Source organism: Odontesthes bonariensis, chromosome 2 (assembly GCF_027942865.1).
Source record: "Odontesthes bonariensis isolate fOdoBon6 chromosome 2, fOdoBon6.hap1, whole genome shotgun sequence".
Taxonomy (NCBI): domain Eukaryota; kingdom Metazoa; phylum Chordata; class Actinopteri; order Atheriniformes; family Atherinopsidae; genus Odontesthes; species Odontesthes bonariensis.
Genome location: NC_134507.1, coordinates 16795894 through 16819500, shown reverse-complemented (window position 1 = coordinate 16819500; position 23607 = coordinate 16795894). Strand labels below are relative to the sequence as shown.

The following is a 23607-nucleotide window of genomic DNA, read 5'->3' as shown; positions in this document are numbered from 1 at the left end:
TCTTCCCTTCCACATATATATATATCCATCCAATGTCTATACCCCCTTCATGATATTCAAGTTTGCAGTCCAATGTGAGCCTATCCAAGCTGATATCAAGCAAGCGGGGGTGCACAGGTGATCGGTGCATCACAGAGCTACACAGTCTGACAATGATGCACCCTCACAGCAAATTCAAAATAATCAATCAACCTAAATGTAGATCTTCTGGTAAAAGTCACACAGGCACAAGGAAGAACTCCAGAGAGAGCTGCCGCTCGCCTCAAACCCTTCCCAGTAAGATTTCTGCTTGTGCGAGAAGAAGATTTACCATAAGAGGGAGCCCTTTTAATGTTTTTGTGCATACCATTCAGCCTAGCCTCTTGTCTGTGACCCTCCGGTTACCTGCATGCAGGGACGTGCTCGGTAAAATGTGGCTTTTGATAGAGGTCTGGGTTTATTGTTTATTTCAGTTTATTGATTCCATAACTGTTGGATTTAGTAGTTCTTGCTAATCTTATTAATCAGTTATGGAGCATTCCCCTGAATATGTACTTGAAGATATATTTACACACGAGAGATAGATAGAAATTATCAGAAAGACTGGTCCCTGAAAGTAAATTCCTAGGAAAACAAAAAAAGAGGAAAAAGATCATCTCTTCACCTCTGTTTCCTTTTTAAACGAAGCACCGAAAACATCGTCATAAAGCTCAGAGAAAATGAACTAAATTGGTTTAATGTAACAAATGGCTGGGCAGAATATGTATGAATCTTGAGGCATAGTCAGTTTATGGGTACAGCAGAGACCTCTGTTCGATATGAACGAATATTTAGACAGGCCAGACGCTGATTGGTTGTTCGCTCTCAGTGACGCAGGGCTGTGGTCATTACATATTCAAAAGAGCCCCTCTCTGCCCCGCTGCAATAAAGGCAGATAGCGGACCATGGGGTGCAGGGGAAAACTTTTTATACTGATATGTTAGCGCAATGACTTTTGAGTAACATTCAACTGGGACGAGGCTCCCGGTGTGAGGAGGACAGGGTGCTTTACGGGAACAAAAAAAAAGGCCATCTGCAGGGGCACGAGAACGGAAAGCAAGACGACTTAGGAGTTGAGACCAGTCCAAGAATCAGCGGTGGAAAATTCAGTTTAGCCATTTGAATTGAAAGATGAGCTTGTTGTCTGCCATAGACACGAGTGCCTCCGTGTACCAGCCTGCGCAACTTCTCAACTGGGTCTATCTCTCCTTGCAAGACCCCCATCAGACCAGCGCTTTTGACGCATTCAGACCAGAACCCAACTCTTCCCACCCGGATCTCAGCTTCAGCAAGACTCCCGCAGCGGCGGACTTGAGCTCTTCCCTTAACTCCAACTATCTCAACAACTTCTTTCAGCTGCAGCGAAATGAGGTGAAACATGTGATGATGCACACAAATCTGGGATATTTCACACTGTGACACTGTGGCTGGATTTACAACAGAGTTAAACCGAGTTCGTTAATCTGTTTATTGCCTGTCTGGGCAGCAAATGTTTCAGGACACAAGATGGGCTATTCTGGTAGGACATACATAGGCTAACCGCCATGATATTTTTCTAATTTGAACAATAACTGACAATCCTCTTATAGATTATAATGTTTGGACATTATCGGTTTGAATATTGTTGTAAAACACTCCTCTAAACAACGATGGTCTTTAGATAGGTTTAGTTAAAATTAAGAACCACATTACAAGATCGGCATGTTTGTATTATCATAACATAAATCAAGAAGAATATTAATTCTTTCATATCATTATAAAATTGGAATCCCAGAGAAATACAGAGAATATGATTACATAGATATGCTCATTAAAATACGATTACTAAAAGTTACTATAAACATACTTAGGAGTGCTTCAGCTCTGACTGCAGTGGATGTAAAAGGAAGATTTAAAAATTCAAGTTTTAACTTAATTAAAAGAAGTGGAAAGTTTAGATCTTAAGATATTGTTTTACAGCTAAATATCATCACAAAGCTTCTAATATTAGTCAGATCAGTGCCCCCCCCCCCCCATGATCTCATTAAACGTGAGTGAATGAGCCTCTTCTACATATCAATAATCTATGGTTAAAAGAGTTTTTATGGGTACAGATATGTATCTATCTGATCAAATGGAAATAGCCCCCTCCCCCTGCACGCCTCTTTCTGGAGAAAGCAGGCCACTGCAGCCCCTTGTTGAGCTCTGCTGTCTCTGACTTCTTCAAATAGACCAGGTTGTGCAAACAAAATCAGTTCTTGTTTACATATTGTCTATTTTTGTAGTTCTGAGTAATTTTAGGGACAAACATGCTGATAATGTGTACAGGCTGCAAATCTGATACCCCAGACCACATTGAGCAAAAGCAGGACTCTAGCACCACACCCCTCAACCTAACCCATACACACACACACATACATATACATATATGTATATATATATATATATATATATATATATATATATATATATATATATATATATATATGTGTGTATATATATGTGTGTGTGTGTGTGTGTGTGTGTGTACTGTATGCATATACAGCACACTGAAAAATAATCACATATTGAAAGGAAAATGGTCGTGTAAAAAGTTTATAGTAAGTTGAGTCGATTACAGCGTAGATTAGTTTGCATGAAGTTACATATTGGCCCCTCCAGTTGTGGATAGATGGTTTAGTCGCCAATAGCGCCGATGTTCCGTATTACGGTGGTCACCATAGAGAGCTTTTCAAGTCATTTAACATGAAAAGTACCCTGGAAATTGTTTTTGCACATTATACATTACACGCAACTGTGTAATGCCATTCAGTCCACATGTGTATAAAGTGTTTCAAACTGTGAGAACACACATAAAGTCTGGAAATGGTTTAAAGGGGTGGGGGCATTTTGCAACTTACTACACAGCCTAAGCCAAGTAAAATAAACCACTGCAGAGATTTGATGATGAGATGAGTAATGCAAAATGCGGTTGCTTTTGCAGAGAGGGATCACACAACAGTTGAATTCAAATGAAGTATGTTTTCAAGTATGTTTTTCACAGTGTCATCTGCTGCCAGCTTTAAATGTTGTCTAGTTCAAGGCAAATATTTTAATGACTCTTTTGAGCATCTCTAACCATTCTGGGTAGATCTAAGCCTGTAGGGCTTCCTAGTGGATCGTCCTGCTTTGAGTCAGTTACCTCAAGCTGACATCACTGTCCTGCCTCAAACATATCAGTGTTTAATTGATCCCCTCAGTGCAACATCCCCAGTCACAGATGTGCTGCACTTGGCTGGTAATGGCATTAGTTGAATTGTCACAACCCTCAGACAGACAAGTAAACAAACAGTCTTATCCCATTATCAAGAAATGGGTTTGGAATTGGTTTCTTTTTGGCCAAATCACAAACAGGGCAAAGTTTTCCGTTTTGCATTCGTTTGAATAATTTCATAATCTGCATTAGCCATCAAGTTTATCGAACACAAAAACACACACATTTCCATCAGGAGTGGTAACACAGAAATACACAGAAATGAAACACATGGCAGATGGAAAACTCTGAGAAACTTCAGAGCCGTATAGCTTGATTTACAGCGACTACATGTAATAAATGAACATGAGTCTTAAAGCTGGAGCTGTTTAGCAAGACAATCTTACAACCTCCAGATAAAGATTTGGCTTTCAGTCCTGGCCAAGCTGCCAAGGCTAAGGTTTCTGTGCCGTGCAACATTAAACATTAACAGTAACATAATTTCCCAGACGTAAACCCAGGTCCCAAAAAGACGCATGGCTGTGAGTGATGATGAATAGTTGAAATGTGGATTTTGTCATGCCTACAAACTCAGTAATACTTTTACTTGAGAGTTGTGTCCTTAAAGCTTAGTGTAAGTGCAGTTCAACTTTTTAAAAACAAGGCACATGACTATTTTTCCTGCAAACTTTCATCAAGGTTAATAAACTGACTGTGTGAAATAATGTCTGCCCTAAAGCAGCATGATTTGACCCAGAGGCCAGTTCCTGTCTGTTCTTTGTGGATTATAAATTAACTGAGCAAGACATTAGTGAGAAGGGGAAATAAGGAACTGTGAGCCATGCTTTCACTGTTATTAATATTCAGAGGGCATCCTCTATGGGCCCTGTTGCATGCAACACTGTGTTCTGAGGCTCAGAGCAGACTTTAAACCGAGGCTAGTTTACCACCAACAGTGCATGGTGACATTGCTGATGTTTCACTGGCTGGCGAGGGAACATGCCTCCCATCTTGTTTACAATGAGTCATCCTTTGTAAAGTCCTGTCTTTCCCTGCGAACACGCTCAGTACTTTTCCAGTTCATAAGCAGAGCTGGGCCTTCTGCCAGATGTTCTGAATTTAATGAGAGAAATGATCTTGAAGAGTTTTTGGCCTCATATTTTTTTCTCACTACAGAAAATAGGACAGAGAACACACAAAGGAAATGGGTGATTCATTCAAATATTTTTTACTTTATATTTCCAAAGAATTAGAATGTTATGTTGAAATGGATCCATTTCTGATATTTTTTTGTAGGCCTTAAACAACAATGTGTACAAGAATGTGTCGCCCTATGGCTCTCTGAACAACATCGTGGATGGACTCAACTCCCTGACGGACCATTTCTCAGATCTTTCCCTCTCTTCAGAGCCGAGAAAACCCAACAAAAGACCTCCACCCAACTACTTGTGCCATCTGTGCTTCAACAAGGGCCATTACATCAAGGACTGCCCTCAGGTGAGAGTCATAACATACCTGGTATTCAGATGACACAAAAAGCTTATGTATTGCTGGATTTGTGTACTTTTCAAATGCCTGATTACCACTTGTAAGTTTTGCATTACAAACAAGTACTGTACTTTTTCTGTGCCTTTTTATATGGCTCATACAGCCCAATGATGGCAGTAAAAGCTATACTTGCTCCATTAGTTCCCGTCTCTGTCTCCGTCTGTCTCTGCCTCTCTTACTCTCTCGTTCTTTTAGGACCTGGTGTGACCTACTTGTTAAACAGGCTGGCCTCTGTCTTCTGTAGTCATGTGTGTGTGTGTTTATATGTGTACTCGTGTCCATCTTAACTGCCAAAGCATTGAAAAACAAAGGATTACATGTCTCGTCCACAAATAATAATAACTTTTGACGTTTCTCCAATTTTTCAATGAGAGGTAAAACAATGTTTACGAATACAAATACCTTTATTCGTCCCACAGTGGGGAAATTTTTATGTTACAGCAGCAGCAATAGATAAAAAAATAGTAAAGGAATTAAAATAACAGTATAAACACGATAAACAATAAACAATACAGGACATATATACATATATATGCTGTGTTTTAACTTACACAATTGCACATTTGGGAATATATCTGGTCGATATATTATTGCACATTAAACTGTTAAACTGTTTCTTCATACCATTATTGGTTGGTGAGTTTTTAAGAATCAAAAAAACAAAAACCACATCATAAGAAGGTAAAGATGATATCGATCCAGTCCATATTCCTGCACTTTTCTACTTTTCAGTTTACCTCTGATGCATTTCTTTTTGGGGCACCACGGGGCACCAGAATAATTTTATGTTTCAAGTGATCTCTGCAAATTAGATTTTTTTTATGGGGCAGTTAGCAGAAACTGGTGTAATATAAGAGGGCAGTATCTTTCTTTTAAATAACCCTGAGATACTAAAGCCACTTTCATAATCATTTAGTGTACGTATATTTTAACATTGTCTCAGTTGGCTGGTAGCTGAATCAAAAGAATCATTAAAAAAGCATTAACAGTCTTTGTGAAAGCATACGTGTTTATAAAGAACAACTGTCAGTGCTTGTGGTCATAGAAATGTTAAATGTATTTTTTTAAAGGAAAATACAAACAATGTTGCTATTAACTTTAATGGAGCCAGTAAACAAGGCCGCATAGTATTGTCAGAGCAGAGGATAGCAGACCAGCTTCCACGTGTGTGACTCGAAGATGTTGAGGTCGTCAGCGAGAGACCAAAGCTAAAAGAAAAAGAAACAAATCAAAACAAAAAACAGTCAGTCACAGGGCACAATATATTTGTTCTTTTATGTAATTTCGCTTTTCTTCCAGTTGGAGTAAAATAGTTTAGATAAATATTTGTTCCAATCGACCTTAATTAGAAAATGGGTGCCTGTTTTCATTTATGCACTCTTCATCCTTCCTGTAAAGACAAAACTTAAATTCTGCTATTCCCATCAACCCTTTTTTTTTTAACTATATCGCAGTATTTTAATTAAAACACTGCTGTAGGCTGTGCAAAGAAAAATAAGAATCACTTGGCAGCCCTACCTTTTCCTTTAATGTTTGACTGATGGCAGAATGGAACTGTGCAGGGATTCACAATCCCATTTTGAGGTACACAATTGTATTTACTATTATGTACAAAAATGATTGGTGATATTTTGGATGTAGTAACTTTTGGAAGAAGTTACTGAGGAAGGACTACATTATGAAATTGCTGTGGTGTCATTGTGGTGTGATATAGCACCTTGTAAAGACAAACTTCATTGCTTGGACTGCAGCCTGGAAGTGATATGATTTCATAAGAGGAACACCAGGGCACTTTCCTGTGGAACTGTGGAATTTTTACATGGAGTTATTTCTTTTTGCTGAACTGAGGGTGCTTGATAATATCTCTTCTCTTTATTTCTCTCTGTTGCCTCACCCCTTTGTGTTCTCCCCCTCTCCCTGGGTAAGTTGCAAAAGCCCAACCTCAGCCCTAAGTTTCTTTTGCATGAAATGGTAACAAGGAGCAGATGTGAGATTAAAATGCTTTGACTCGCTTTATGACATATGATGACTGGTCTCCAGAGGTCTGTAAAAGACCCGTGTACTGATGAAATATCTCCTGGACAGCTCCAAACTGCACTGTGTGGGAATTAGATAATCTATTGACAGTTCTAATGGGAATTTGGGATTGTAGTATATCATGCAACATTCAACTTTGCCTTTGTTTTTTTCTTCAAGTAACACTGTACCTGTTTGATTAAATGATAATGATGCTCGATGGTTGAGCAGGTGTAGATTAAGTCATATTTGATCATTGAGAGTGCTTATTTCTTTTTCTAAACACCAACATTTCTAGAATATTATGTCTACTACATTTAGCTTCACAGTACTGTTTTAAAATCAAAAGTGATAGATTTAAGAATTGATTTGTGTATGTCAAAATCGTGCTCAGACGTCTTCTGGTTTGTATTTTAGCTGTTCATTAAACTGCCAACACTAACTTAAAAGCAGCAAAGTCTCCACACAGGCTCCACACCTACACAGTTCAACACTACATCAGTCATTTAGGTCTCCCTTGTGGCTTTTGCTCCATCAAATTACCTTCCATTTGTTCTGCACCGCTTTCACTATTGCCAAGTCACCTGTCACTGAATGCTTAGCCAAGGATAGGTCAGCCTGACTTAACCAGCTGCCTGCTGGAGATCCAAATAACACATGTGACACACAACTTGCGACAGAAAAATTAGGTTTTAATGGCACGAGAAGGTTCAACCTTCTTGTACGCCAAGACTTGTGTCTTTTTCCCATACAATATTTTCTTATTCTAAATTGCTCAGTTTTACAATCTGGACTCTACTGTGTCCGCACTAATAGTTTGCCCTGCTCAGAGATGCTTTGCCAATAAAAACAGAGGCTCCTGCTTCACACGGTTTTGCTAAGTTTGTCATCCTGGTCCAGCATGGAGAATCACATTGTGATGACATGTACAGCCTTCCTCTTCTACTCCATCTTAACAGAGACATTTGTCACTGATTTTAGTGAAGGATAACTTTAAATCTTGATTTTGAAATGTACATTTTTTTAGTCTGATTTATCTGCCCTCTATTGTTTTGCTTAGTTCTCAGAGAAAAAGCGTCAGCTCATTAAATAGCCGAGGCTTCCAAAATGCTAATGCATACCTAGGAAAATGGAAGATTCTTTTGTCATAACACGTTAATATTGAAAAGACATAGAACAGGCCTGTGGCTGTACTGAGAGCATTATTTTTCAGGGAACTTGTGTAGTTGAGTGAAAGCCGCAGGCCTGGCAGCAGCTGCCCAGTGCTCCCTGTCATGGGGACAGAGGTGTTATGTAAACTGGCTTTTATTCGGAAAATGAGGTCGCTCCCCGAGTTATGAGCAGAATGCCTCTCGCTGCCACACTTTGGCCTTCTTCCAAGATGTCTTCCACTTGCACTCACGCTTTGGTTTTGTCCAAGGGAGTAAGCCTCTCAACAGCTGGCCCCACCTCTGATTTGAGTGATCAAATTGATGGATTGAATGACATCTTCTTGCTATGTCTCCCTGTAGAAACATGAACAAATGGAAAATGTCTTTGTCGCAGTGCAGGTTTGGGTATGTGGGGGTGGCTGCTGCTGCATAAGTTTTTGTGTTTTTTTGAGATAGACTGTAGCAATGTCACATTCCTGCACCAGGCCAGTCCATCAGATTTATAGTTCCCTGGCCATATTTTTCATCCATATGAGGAAATTTCAGATTAAATTTTTATTTATTTGTTGAAATACTAAATAAATAAATTTGATTTTGTGATTAAAATATATAATTCTTTCTTTGATCCAGGCTAATGTCAATACCAATTACTTGGAATCAGTTAAATTGATATTATACATACCAACACATACACACACATATATATATACAGTACATGTATTTGACATGTTTTCTGAGTGAGCATAACATGCATAATAGAACTCACCTGTATTCAAAGGACTAAAAAGAGTTGAGTGTAAGTAAATCCGTGTTGTTGGTTAATTCATGCACATGGAAATGTGATTTGTGCACACAGATGGGATATCCATGTCTCGTGTTTTTTATTCCATTCCAAAAGATCTGTAAACTTCATGCATGGATTTACAAAAACCTTCTCTCTATATAGAACAAGTAAGCATGTTTGTGTGTACAGGACTTAAGCTCTGATGTAGAGAAGCTGTCGTTGCGCCCCCAGGTAATTATTCTGAGTGACAATAACGGCTCAGGCTGATAATCAAAATGTTATGTTCTTTTAGGAATGTATTACATTGATTGAACTCACTGAGAAATTGTGTTTTCTGGGGCCTTTGAAACAACAGTTCATTAAAAAGTCTTTCCATGCGATGAAGACAATTCATGGTTTCGGTGTTCACTCACATGAAAGGCCAGAGTGACACAAATTTCATCATCCTCATTTGTTCGCAAGTCCCTCTACGGCTAAGATTCTCAGATTCTCATTCCCAACTTGTCACTTACTGCTGCGTGGTCAAGAGCCCCCTGTTTCAGTTTTCAACACATGGGGAACTGCTGCACAGCTGCATATTGCCAGTAATCCTTCTGGGGCAGTAAGTGACACACCGGCTGTATCAATAGTAGATGGTGACAGGAAAACGTCATTCTATAGTGCTGGGTTATCAACAGTCAAAACAGGTCATGCAGGGAGGTCAAAGTGGAGGAGAGTGATAGGCACACAACTCCCAAGTGGATGACTGGTGTCCAACTTTGATAATGTGCTTTTTAATATTCTACCAATGAAGACCTTTTATGTATTAAATTGATGCTATTACCACTAAGTATTCAGTTATGGTCAGAAAATGATAAAAACTCAATAACACACATTTTATTGCATGACACTGCGACAACACAGAGCCAGGCTAGTTGTTTATCGTTGTTTCTGGTCTTTGTGCTAAGATGAGCTAACAAGTTGTTGTCTCACAGTCGACAAAAAGATGCGACAGTGGTATCGATGTTTTCAAGCAACTCTCTGCCAGTAATCCGAGACATGTTTTCCACAATATTCCCTTTTTACTACAAGGCTCCCAGTGGCAGGGAATTAACCCCCCGCAAGCTGAGGCTTCTTATGCAAGTTTCCTCTTTTTCATTCGATAGGCTGCATAACTCCTGAGAAAAAAAAGCTGTTGATGACGTAGATTTTTCTTCATCGTCACGCTGTGAAACAAATTTATTATACTTGTATTAAACCGGTGACTATACTTAGATACGGAACGGTCCATATAAATCCATCTAAAAAAAAAAAAGAAGAGAAGAGCAAGCCCAGCAACATCACAGTTACTGGGTTGATCAGAAACACATGGAGCCCATTGATCCACACAGAGAGCCTTCTTTATCGTGCCAGTATAATGAACCTTTTGTTCAGATTGTTATGGTATCAGTGGAATGTGTGTATGTAGTATAAAGCATTAATTTCAAAGTTTATTTTCTAAAATGATCCTCCAGTTATGTCTTTTTTTGAATATTCCCAGCACCGTGTTGCAGTTGGACGAAAATGTGACCCATGTGTATATGCAATTGAATCACTCAAAGTAACAGAGTCTGGTGTATCAATGAGGATGACTTTCACTTTAATAAGTACACGTGCCGACATTTCCCGTCTTCCCTGCGCCTGTCAATCAGATTTCCACAGGACCAAACCTCCCTTAGCACTTAGCATGCATCTGATGTGTATCTGTGACCATATGCCAATTACCCTGATAGTCATCACACCTCATGTGGTGTTCATTTTGGCAGCTGTCGGTCCTTTGTGGCAAATGGTCACCATAATCTCCCATAACAGTGTCAACACAGAGACACGAGGTGAGCTGTGAAGTGAGGGCCCCTTCACACCAGATGCAAATCACACTTAGAGTAATGTGACTTGCCAAAATGTGTGCTTTCCCTCAGTCATGGTGATAAACTTAATGACTTGCCATTACTGTCTACCATAGCAAACATCAGTGGTTGTTCTCACAAAACTTATTTACCTTTAAAGTTTCCAGTGTTTGCCTTTGACAGAGCGGTGAACCAAACCCGAATTTCGAATTTCCGAATCGGCTGGCATTCAAGCTGTGCAATGGCTTTGTTTTAATGCTTCAGTTAGTTGTTGTATTAAGGCACTGGGGGTAGCGTAGGGGGGATAATGCGTCTGATACACATTGCAAGTTTATAATTTACCAGTGTCACATCACTGCTCAGGACCGTCTGTGAGCTTCAGTCTAAAAAAAACAAGGGTTTTAGCCCTCTGTGTGCACACCCAGCTTCCTGCTGTCCAACAGTAAAGCTGAAAAAGATTTAGTCCTGTTGCCCTGTTATATTTCTCTATTTTATTCTGGGCAGGATTTTAGGGGTACCAAATTCCTAAAAATGGTTCTCTGAGGGGCAAAAATATATATCACTTTAGATTTATTTAAATGAAAATGCTTCGTCCGCTTTAACTGTAATTTATTTGATCATTTAACAAGCATGTAGGGAGCTTTTTTTATGTATCCAAAAGTCTAAAATAGGTATTTTCAAAGGGAAGTTAGGGTACCACATGCACATCTGGAAGGTAGAGTGTTCCCATGATGCTATTTTGCTGGCGTTTGAGCTGTAACAGTTCATCAGACTATGTTGGCTTTGTTCGTGCATAATAAAATCCTTTCACTTCACTCAGCCCTCACTTTGGTTAACCTGGACTTTAGCTTCCTGTAAAATTCCAATTTTCCAGTCAATAAGAAAAATTCCTGCATAATCTAGAATTTAGTGTTCCCATCTGTAGCTTCTATCTCGCATTCAGAAGAGTGCCTCGAGCCTCTAGAAAACATTTGTCATTTCTTGTCGTGGAAACATGCAGCTAAATGTCTTAACTGGCTCGCTAGCCTTCTTTGATAGTAAGTCTTGTGCTGATTATTCTATAGTTCAACGGATTATGTGGGCTTAACGTAGCTGGAGATGTTTGCTCTCCCCTGGAGGCTAATGATTTAAGGGAGTAGAAAGAGCATAGATCCGACATGTGTTCATCAGCCTTTTTAATCTCTATTTAACCAGCTCTTGCCTTCTCTTGGTGGATATCTATAGTGAAATTGTGCATTTATATTTCCTCTTTCTCCGACAGCTGCTTTCCTCTTCCCTTTTTACTCATCCTGTAGTTTGTTGTTTGTCCTATCAACAACCCATCTCTCAACACCACAGTCACACTTGAGGATTTGTCATGAGAGAATGCCTCACATTTTACCCCCATGATCTTTGTGCCCTGGGGCCACTTCTGACATGGCTGCAATTATTTGCTGTGGCAGGCAGGCCCTTTCGATGTGTCACTGTCATGTCACTCTGTGCTAGTAAGTTCGTTTGTGTCAGATACAGAGGGTTTAGTCAGAGAGCTTGATAATGGCACAAGAGCTGGAAGACAGCGGACCAGTGGAAAGGGGAGCGAGGGTACTTCCCCTGAAAGGAAATCAAAGTTAAAAGAATGATAAAAAGTGTGGTTTCCTGCCAGCTGGTTTGTGTTCTGTACAGAAATCCCATTCTTCCTCTCAGTTTTTGCTGAGACAACAATCACACTACTTCCTGTTTTGTTAACCATGACACTGAGAACTCCATCTCTGGGAGGCAGCGCACTGTTACATTAAGTATAGTCCGGTACCTTCACATCTGCTCAGGGAATATATGCTGAAAAACTCCGTATGAAGATACAATGTACCATCTTTTGATTTATTGTGTGCTTGGACAAAAGCAAAAGATACAGTTAGGCTTTTATGTTAGTGATGAGATGAGTTTTCTCATCGTAAATGGATTTTGCACAGCCTACTGTTCAATCAGTTTGCCTTTGGTACTGAGACGAAGAGTGTAGAATCTAGATTAAACTAAATTACTTTATTAGATTATTCTGGGATAGAATTTGTCTCTTATGCAACACTTTGTTATGTGATCATTTTTTTCCAGAAACACTGCTGAGCCATCAGTGTAAAATCCAAGCTTGAGTTTAAAAAAAAGGAAATAAATAAAGTGTTTGGGCCACTCGCTTATCGCCACTGCATTACGTTTAGTTTTTTTCAGCATGCATGAAAATGGAACTCACTCACATAAACATATTTTGCATTTCTGCTATTTTACCCCTGCATCCTGAACCCCGACAGTAAAGAGTGAGGGGAACACCAACAACATTTAGTTGCACAGTGACATGGAAGGTCAGCACAGCGCTGAGGCCTCAGGAACTTCAGCAGGATGGGTCCCTTTTCACTTTTCAGAGGGAAAGGAGGGTCAGAGGTCAGCTTTTCACGACAACACACCTGGTCCAGAGGCCCTATCAGCTGATGGACTAGAAATTGTATGTTTTTGGCCATCATTCTACACTCTATAACCCATAACGCTATGAAAGCGTGTCTTTCGCAATTTTTGATGTTTTACTGCGTGTGAGGATGCTGATTTAGAGAATGATAGTGGCTTTCATTGATTTATGAAACAATATAAATTATGGTGATTATATTCATTGGTCTGACAACATGGTCACTTGTTTCCCTGTAGGTCTTCATCTGTTGGTTTGAAGAATTCGTGGCAGCAATATTGTGCTTCTGGAAATTGAAATGACAGCACTGTTTTATGATGCTCTTTCAAACCAAATGAGGGTTCAATCAATGAAAAAGGATTTACTGACAAAAATGATCATTTTCTACACCCTGACACTCACTGTAACCTTATCTCTCGCCACTTTTTCCTCATTAAGGAGTTTAGAAAGGTAGTGGGTGAAAAGGACGTTTTAATGCCCCAAACACAACAAACGCCAGAAAGATATTTCAGTGTCAGGAGTCCTTATCTCCACAGGTTGATCGGTATTTGGTCTAACTAATTGCTCCTTGTAGCAGCACCAATTCTTGTTACAGGGAAACAACAGAGTTTCTTTCGCGATACAAGATTAGTGTGAAAGAGGGGACGGACGAGCAGACAGAGAGTGAGACTGCGAGTGCTGGCACCCTGGACTTGAGTTGGTGTCAAGAGATCAGGGACTGACACTGCTGGCTTTGTGCTGCGCTTGAATGAGCACCTTAGGGAGAGACTGTGGTTCTGAATGGGGACTATTGGGGGAAGCCCTAGTGGTGGGAATGGAGTCTGGTAATTAAGGCAGTCATTGTATGTCTGTAGGATATGCTAGACTGAGAGGTCAGGAAGGCAGGCTTGTATTGTTCCCCCAGCAGGGCCCTCACTGCATCACAGTGGTGCGTCAGACTCAAGTATGTTTGGACGGAGTCTTAGATCTTACAGAGAAAAAAAGAATTACAACAACAAACCACACAGGCGGTCTTATATAGTGTCTGCATCCATATATCAACACATAGACTTTAGGGGCCTCTTCTATGGTTTTGTAAAAGTTTTTTCCTTTCTCTTTCTTCGTTTTTAAGTATCTTGACATCCTCCGTTGGCAAGTTACTCAGGAGCTCAAGCCATCTCAGGAGCTGGGACTGCATTATACATTATATGGAGGAGTTTTATTTGTTTTGGACAAGTTGAAATCAGGAAATATGTGTAGTTTAAAGAGCTCATATTATGCCAACATTTCTGTTCATTATTTTATTTAGGCATGCTTTTCTGCTTAAAAAAACAATTTTTTTCTGAGACTGTACGTTGCCATAGCACCGCCTGCCCCGGTAAAATGGTCCAGTCTCTTCTGATTGGTCAGATGTGTTATCAGGATTGTGAGGTTGCTTTCTTTTAGATATGTAAAACTGGCCACAGGCAAGGCGTTATGCCAATGTGTTACACTGTTATGTGTTCTCGATAAGCAACAGAAAGAAATTTAAAAATAAGCTTCACCAAAATGATGTTTCAGTCAGATCAGGGGCAGCATCTTCTCTGGGAGAGAATAGCTCTCTTTGATGTGGACTTTGGGATCTGTAACTTTGCAGACGTTTATGCAAAGCTAAAACAGAACGAGAGGGAAAACGCCAACATGTCATTTGTAAATCTTTAAGAAACATTTTAAAATTTGCATAAAAATACGTGAAAAAACAAACTTGCCTCTCTTGCTTTATATCTCACTGGAAATCCACGCCTGTATGTAAGATTTCAGGGGAAGAAAAACATTAGATCACTGTGAGCTTAGATGCAGTTGTGAAAATCATTTGAAAATAATTTTAAACATAGATTCAAATAGACATTTGGAAAACAATATTACATACTAAAGATTTTTAAATAATGGAGCTGACAAAAAATGAACTCTTTGGCTTGCTTGGATGTTGGAGCATTTATGGATTACAGTTAGTGTGAGGACGTAAATTGATATATGTAGAAAAACTTAAATATATGTTTGCAGGCACTACATATAAATTGAACGTCATTTGTCTAATGAGTTGAATAGCTCAAAAGTACAATGAATGTAAGGTCAGGCTAGTGTGCTGGAATGTATAAATGTGACGAATGAATCTGAAATATGTGTCCAGTGACTGAAAAAAAGTATGGGTGACTGTGCCTTTACTTACTTAAAGAAAGAAAAGAATCCATATTTAATTTCTAATGTTTTTCTGTCTTCTCTCTCTATGTGTATGCACTTCCCTGTAGTGTGTCGAGAAGTTTCTGGCAAGGATGAGGGCTGGGGGGAGGTGCACCATGGGAATGTTTTTACAGGGTGACCCCTGATCTTCCTTCCAGTTGCAGCGAAGGCTCTGAAGGCCTTGCATCTGTCTCTGCTCTAACACTCAGTCAGTCAGGTTACCAAAGACACTGAGAGCCAGCAGAGCCTGCCCAGTAAACAGATAAGGCTTATCAAGGATGCTTGGGACATGCTGTATCAGACATATTTTCTCTTTCGTTGTGTCATAGCAGACAGAAGACCATCATCACCCGGAATAACTGCTTTTACTTTCACTCCTTTATTGAGGAATTAAGCAAAGAAAGAGGCTTCAACTGTGAGAGCAATGAGAAACCATATCAGGCCATAGGTCTGCAAGAGAATAGACACTGAGATTAGCAACTCACATGCACAACATATCTAGCAGAATGACTGTCTAGCCACATAAAACAACCATTGATGATGCATGCAAAAAACAGGCAGTACCTTGTACCAAGTACCTTGGACTTCTTGTAGCAGATGATAATGTTTTGTGCACCTCTGTTTGCCCCAGTCTGCCACTCAACCTGCTCTTGTCATTCACTGGACTGGTAACCCAATGCTGCTGTGCAGCTGCACAGCTTTTTGGGACTAGTGGGACTGTGGCTAAGTCCAAGGCTAGGGGAGGGCAAAGGGGGGAATTCACACCCACAGCCCCACTTAGCATTAGCCCTTAACAGCCAGTAAATAAGGTAAGTGTAGAATTATGGTAAACTCGTCCTTTGTCCGTGAAAAGAGGCAACTTCCATCTCAAACTGGTGTGTTGATGCAAGTGAGCTTCTGGGTTCAACTAAGACTCATTCTGGAGCCCATATGGCCTGTATTTGTTTATTCTATGAAAGAAGCACATAGAGAGAAAAAGGATATTGTCAAAAACAGCAGCTCAAAAGAGGAGAGGGTCATTTTTATGAATGCAAACACCCACACGCTTGACTCTCAGGGGTATCCATCAGTCATTCAAGAACATGACACTGAGATCCGTGGCAGATTAAGCTGGGTTGTGGAAATCTAGGAATCTGGGAATTGGGTTTTGGCGGAGAGCACGCTGGCCTAGTGATATGCCTCTGCAGCTGTCTTGGACACCAATGACGTGGGTCTGTTACTGAGGAGAAAAATGTACACACACATGCATGGTTTGTAGAGTGGCAAGCAAGCCTGTTGTATAGAATAGAACAGTTGCCTGTTGGCGCATCAGTGGAATCAGTAAATCAAGCATCAACTGTCACAGCTTTGAAATGACCTGCTTTCATCAACTTATATCATACAAGACCTCCACCTCCACTTTATCAAAACAACCAGAAATTGCAGGTCTTATTTTGTGAGGAATAGTTTGATTAAAGATGCCTTAGCTGAGATTACTTTAATCTACATCAACAGATGAATATATTGTACTTTGCCAGCTTTGTTTTACAGTGGAGAATTGGAAGGCTGCTTTATTTCTTGCAACAGGTGGATGTTTCAGGATTCTTCTACTGAGTTAAGCCACTGACTAAAGATATATTGTGGTTAGTCAAAAACACATGGATGTCAGTTGATAGTTCATAAAAGTTAATCCTCATCTATCTGTAAAAAAAAATGCTCTCATGAGATGCTTCCAAAGTCTCTTTGGATGTTGTGTTTTATTTCTTCCTTTTGGATTCGCTTTAATCACTCCAGTTCAGCCATTCAGCTTGTATTTCTTTTATTTTTTATCACATGGAATATAATCTTATGATTAAGCACAATGTTCTTGTAAAAATGCAATTTCTCAGTTGGAATTTAAGACTTTATAAAATGCAAAATGCCCTTTTTTTGTGTACTTTCTGGCAAAGCCTCTCCACTTATCTGTGTGACTGATAGTTGTGGGATGTTTTATCTTTGGTACAGCTGTATTGATTTACCTTTTCCCTGTGTGATATCTCAGCATGTCAGAGAGCAGACTAAACTGAAGTGATATGCCTGGTACTGTTAAAGGACTTCACTACATTCTGAGAATAATGCTAAAATGAAATACCCATTTGGGTTAAAGGTCTTTATAGAAAGCAAGCTTGTATGTACACTGAGGCCCAGGATCAGTCTCTCCCAGCTTAAACACTCATGCTCACATTGTGCACTTCACCAAGCAGAGGCCATTTCCTAGAATGAACTATTTTGGTGTCTCCATGGGGCTGAAAATGGACATGTGGTAATTATTTTTATTTTTTTTGTACAGCTAGAGTGCCTGCTGCCTTAAAAATCCTGCCCTCTGTGCCACAGCGAGATAACAAACCCACATCTAAGAACTTGTGATCGAAGTGGTTTAAAACTTGTCAGTGCTCAATTTAAAGTCATCTGTGCTACACAGACGTCACTGCTGATTTCTCTCGTACTGTTTTAGATCCACGTGAGTTTGTGAGGCTTTGAGGAAATATCGCCCGTTAAGATTGCAGCTTTCAAAAAGGCTGTGGATTTGATTATATACCAAGATTGTTCTGCTTCTTTTTTTAAACCCACATACCACATGTCATTTTGATTTTTTCTCCGTCTTTCTCCCTGCCGCTCTCCTCACACACCACAACACCTGAGAGGGCATGACAGCAGAAATGACAGGACAACTGCCTCTTAGGCATATTTAGACCTGGAAACAACTGAGATGTGCTATTGTGAGTAAACTGCTTTTTATAGTGTATTGAATGGTCAAGCACATATGAATAGCTCAAATAAAGAGCTTTGAGAATATGAGACCTTTATTAAGAATAGCACCCTGACCCACATGGGTGCTGAGCAGATGCAGGCGGGTGCTTGCTGAGTGGTTGACGACTGTGTCTCTGGTGGGAATCTAAGTGAGGAGGTCATATCTAGTGAACTCGCATACCATTTGATGACTAATATTAGAAAATATACTGTGTGCTTTTGAGTGTATTCATATCAACTTGTAAAGACGTTTTCATACATATTTTCAGACTGACAGGTTACAGCTTTGTATGTGATTGTATTGTACTTAGTTAAGAAAATGCTACTATTAAAAGTAGCTATTTGAAAGTGGCACTCTAATGTCAGCTCTATGCTTGTCAGCACACGTGTAATGAATGAGCTGCTATTTAAATGTAGATTTAAATAGCTTTAATAGTTGCCATAGGTTTCTGTAGCCTTATAGTAATGGACAAGGGGAGACTGATTCAAATTTTCTTAGTTCCAGCCAACTGATTGTGAGAACTTGCTGCTTTGTTGACATATAGGTATTTAAAGAGCAACTATAGTGCTATGCTTACATGCTCACTTACATGTCTACTAGAATAGGATTACATTCTATATATTTGAAATATATATACATATATTTTTCTTCTACCATCGGCCTCTGTCTGCAACATTCTGTTGCTGGTCCTGTTCCTTTAAGGTCCCAGACTATATTCTGAAGTAAAAGAAGAAGGTGGTAACAACAGAGAATAATATTAAGGCAATGTCTGCATCTCATTTGTAATGTAAAAGGACAACAAATCCTCCAACTGATACAGTCATATAGGTTGTTTGTTCTCCAAAGTACCATCCCTACAGGTGGCAGAAAGCAAATTTGACTCATCTGTGTTTTTACATGTTGGAGGAGACATACATTTCAAGTGTTTTGCTTAAGAAGCCACAAAGTCATAATAAGGAGCAAGAAGGGGGACTGGAAGTAGGAGTTAAGCCTAGTTACACTACCTTAACCATCATGGATGCCTTTTTTATTCTTCCCTTGCAGTTGCTATGACACAGGTTGACCAAATATGCCTCAACGAACAAACACCACATGGACATGTTTTAGGGAAGAGGAGAGTCTCAAAAACAAATTTGCTTGGCAAGCATCAAATGTCCAGAGCTGTGATGCTCCCAACTCCCCGCTTGACAGGGTACTAATCAACCACCAGCTAAATTATTTGTCAGTTGTTGTGGTCCATGACATAATAGGTCAATAGAAAAATGACCACTACTAACAACCTGAAAGGGGACACATCACCATCATATCACCATCCATAACCGTAGCTTAACAAAACTGAGCAAGTAAACATACTGTGCTGTGTGGTGGACTTCGAGGCAACCATTCATTCTTTGTTTGAGGCATGTCAAAGTAGTGATTTGGAAAGGCATTGTACAAATACCTCGGCGAGGTTGAAATAACAAAAAATGCCTAGACTGCCATCATGAAGTCTCTGTTTGGTGCCATTTTTTAATGCAATAAAAAATAATAAAGTTGTAAATTTGCAGACCCTTTTACATGCACAAAAGAAGCTATGTGAATCACAATAAGTTGAAAACTTTCCTGATTTCTTATGCCCTTATCATATTTGTCACACCAACGTAACCAACCCTCTACCTCTTGTTTATGCTGGCACGTGCATATCCAGTGAAAAACTGTGGGGGTTAGCCCCTTGTATGTTTGGACAAGGCTTATACTACATCTGAACATATTGCATGACCATTCACAAACTTTTTTTTATTTTTAATGAACCTTTAAAATACATTTTCAGTTTCTGTTAATGTTGATTTCAAACTGAATTTACACAAGGCGTACTTTTGTCCAGTTGTCATCACTTCCTTGACACTGATATGTTTTTACATGGAGGTGAGTCTGAGGGATGTATGCTGCCAATTTAGGGGCATGGCCCACTGTCACTGGTTGAGTTCATGAAGAAAATGAATGAACAGATTCATTTAGATGCCGTTCTATAAATGTTATCCTGGCATTAGTGCCAACAGCAGAAACTTGTCCATCTCACACCACTGTCTTTTATGACATTGCACACATTTTATATCCTGTCATCTGCTGCATTTTCTCTATCTTCAGGTGGCCTTTTTCTACTTTCCCCACTTCCTCTCTCTGTTATCCTTTTCCAAAATGTGTCCTTTTCTCCCTTAATGTTACCTCAGATCACAATAGCTTGCTGTAACTTTCTGCAATTGGTTTAAATTATCCGAAAAATGTTTCACACCAGAAAAACTAAATCCATGTTCAGTTTGATCAAGACTGGGACCACCTCATTTCGTCAGACCAACTTTTGTCTACGTACCTATGATTCAGGTGAGATTGTACATCTGGTTTTCTCTGCAGAAGACTAAGTTGTATCTGCAGGATAAATGCATGCATACATTTGCGTGCTTGGTGGTGCAACATTGTGTGATTGAGGTTGTGTGCAGTACATGATGTGTAATTCTATGGTTTATATTTAGAGACAGCTGCACGATAACAATGCTTATCTGAGCAGTGGTAGATGTGGAGCTGTGAAGCAATGGAAGCAAGTGTGGTGTTTACACAGTGTACACAAGCATCAAAGAGGCTCAGTGTTTAAAAGCTCCATGAACAAAATTTTGGAAGTTTAAGCTGGGCTAAAAAAAAAAACTACCAAACCGCATGATTAATAGATATGAGGTTACTGAAACACCACTATGAAAAGCTCAGGAAATATTTCCTTGTCAAGTCTAAGACAAGAATCAGGTATGATTGATGCTTTGATCTTTTGATGTTTCACAGAGGAGAACCAGATCTTAGATTCAAACCACATCCAGGTTTCTGCCTCTCCCGCTCTTAGCATTCATCAGACCGCCAAGGCTAGAACGTTAACTGAAACCACATTAAAGCAATTAGGAGCCTTATCAGAAATACTACGCTTAATGAGCAAACCAAACAAAAACTAAAAGACTCAAAGCTAACATTGTGAACAAAGCCCCATCCGCTGTATCTGCTAATCTATCTTTTTCTGAACTGTAGCCAAACCAAATACAGATCCTGAGATGAGGACACAAGAGCAGACACAGATATGTGCACACTCGTTCACGCTTACGGGGCACATGGAAATGCAATACACAAAGGTTCGGGGCTGGTTTGGCGTTCTTATGCTGCTCTCTGAGTGATGTCCTGGGGGATGCGGAGAGGCAGAGCGGGGCCTGAGCTCCTCCGCTCCTCCTTTGTTTACACTGATGGTTTCCAGATGCTGGCTAGTGATTGGAGCTCTACGGAACGCTGGGGAGCAGCCCAGCAGTTCAGAGTCCTCGCCAGCAAGCTAGGATTAAGGCAGCTCTATCTTGGATACTTGGAAAACATGGCTTTGTTTGTAATGACTTCCCAGTTGTTTCCAAAGGCTGAGAGTGTTTTCAAAAAATGATTATGAATTTGGTCAAATGTGTCACTCGTATGCATAGTTTGGGGCAACACATGCCACGTACAATGATGTCTTAGGTCATTAAGTGAAATTATTAGTTGCAAAATGGAGACTTGGATTAATTTCATCTGATTGTAATTAACATATTTGTTTTACTAAGTAATTTGATTGCATGTTTCTTTTAAGTAAGCACCAGGCAAGCCTTTATTCTGAGGCTGATTGCAAAGGAAAATGTTGCACCCTATAATTCCCCTCAAGTTGTTTTTCTGTGGCAGCCTGAGTTTATTGTCTGTCTTCTCTACCCAGTCCCGTTCAGGGGAGATTGTCTTTATAAACAGAGATGCATTGTGCTCGAGTGAGGGCAAATTTATCACTTAAACGGCACACCTGTTCCTCTCGTCACTCTCAGCCTCGGCCACTTTTCCTAACAGGCATTATAAAGAGACAGCTGCACCAGCAAAGGAGCAGACCAGGGAGAGGGAGGTGAGAAAGATTGCAGGGAGAAAAGAGAGAGATGCACAGAAAACAGGGGCTGTATTTAGAGCTTGCAGTGCATGGTGGGATTGATGAATAGTCCCATAATGCACCTGGCTGAGGTTCTGGCATGAACTTGTGGCTGTTTACCCTAGCAGCGGAAACAGCCAGTAAAAAAATGCTTGTTCTGTGTGCAGTGGGACACAGCTGAGGTAGTGACAGTGTCATTCTTGTGAGAGACTTGAAGCAGTGGCCATCTGCATGCCCTCACTTGGCCCCCAGCCCTGACTGACAGGCATTTTCAGATTTTTTTCTATAGTTGCTGTGATGTCAGGCAACACAATTAGTGATGATTTTACCAATAAATAGGCTTTTTTACTTTAGTGGCTGCCACATGGATAGGAGCACCACATAACATGATGCAGTGCGTGAATGTACATATTTATATACTCTTCATGCTTCATATATGAATTGCCTTGATGTGGTCAACCAAACCAAAGCTGTTCCCAACAGTAAGAATAGGTCTGAGTTATTTGCCCCCAATGACCTGACAAAATGTTCTTGTTCCATACTTTGTGGTTTGAAAAACAACCCGGGGCTCTTCCTTTTGAATAGCTGACTCAGTCTCTGTGGTCATGTAACTTCATGGTCTGTTGAATACTAGTTACATCAAATCATTCCAAAGAATCTCACACCATCATAAACTGTTGTATCCAATTATAAGAACCTTTCCTTAATTTGTTACTTTGTTCAATGTTTATGTAATCATTACTAAATGGAAAATAATAATTCATTTGTGTAGCGCTTTCCGAAGTAGAATCAAATCTATTTTGATGTTTAAGGTGCATTTGTTGAGCAGTCAGGAAGCATGTCTACATGGCACTAGTTAAAAAAGACAAAACAATTGTTTTAGTCTGACCAATACGACTTTTAAAATCCATGTGAACATGTTAGTCCGACCGAAATCTTAGGAAACTGAGCTTCTCCAAACCGGACTAACACATCTAGATGATGTAGTTGGGGATCGGATCACTTCTATATCTATCTATATCTCATCCAGAACTATAGACTATTATTACAGCCAAATTGACTACGTGGCAACCGATAGAATCCTGATTTTATCGCCGTAGCTTCCTCAGACGTAATCACCACTCAAGTCACTTAAACACGGTCTTGATGCATTTGAACAAAATTAACCGCAAAGATCTTCTCTGCTTGCTGAAGGTAGACAGCGGTCACCCTCTTGCCCCCATTTTGTACCTTGGACTTAGTAATTAGTTAACCTGAGCTGTCTCCCAGAGTAAAAGGCAAATAGTTTTACACGCTTATATGGATCTGTTGCAGTTTGTCAGAGCAGCCTCTTGCTGCAATCTGTGGGAAAGTCCACCCACGTTCAAGTCGTTTGTTATGTTACTTTAGGTTCCTTGCCTCCTAACTCTTAACCGTAACCAGTAGAGTTGCAGCCAGACATACTTGGTTTGTCGTATCTCCACTTAGTTATTTCAAAATGGACATCATGCTCTATTAAATAGGATGTAAAAATAGCAAATAATTTCCCCAGTCTTACCACTTTTTGCATCAACAGTTGTACCATGCGGCCTTGTTAGACAGATAATTAGTAAGGTAGGTTTAAGGCATTTCCACACTGACTTCAGTGCAGGAGGCTACATCCATTTATTTTGTACAGTCTGACTGTTTTTA

The 23607-nt window shown here is 39.9% G+C and overlaps 1 protein-coding gene across 1 annotated transcript in view; it reads left to right on the top strand.

Moving 5' to 3' along the window:
* The first annotated feature begins 898 nt into the window (after positions 1-898).
* zcchc24 (zinc finger, CCHC domain containing 24) overlaps positions 899-23607 on the top strand; it is a 36255-nt gene continuing 13546 nt past the window's right edge. Inside the window, exons 1-2 of the mRNA XM_075478364.1 lie at positions 899-1389; positions 4526-4726. Of these exons, the coding sequence (XP_075334479.1) occupies positions 1150-1389; positions 4526-4726 (441 nt within the window). The 5' untranslated portion in view covers positions 899-1149. The remainder of the gene's footprint in view (positions 1390-4525; positions 4727-23607) is intronic.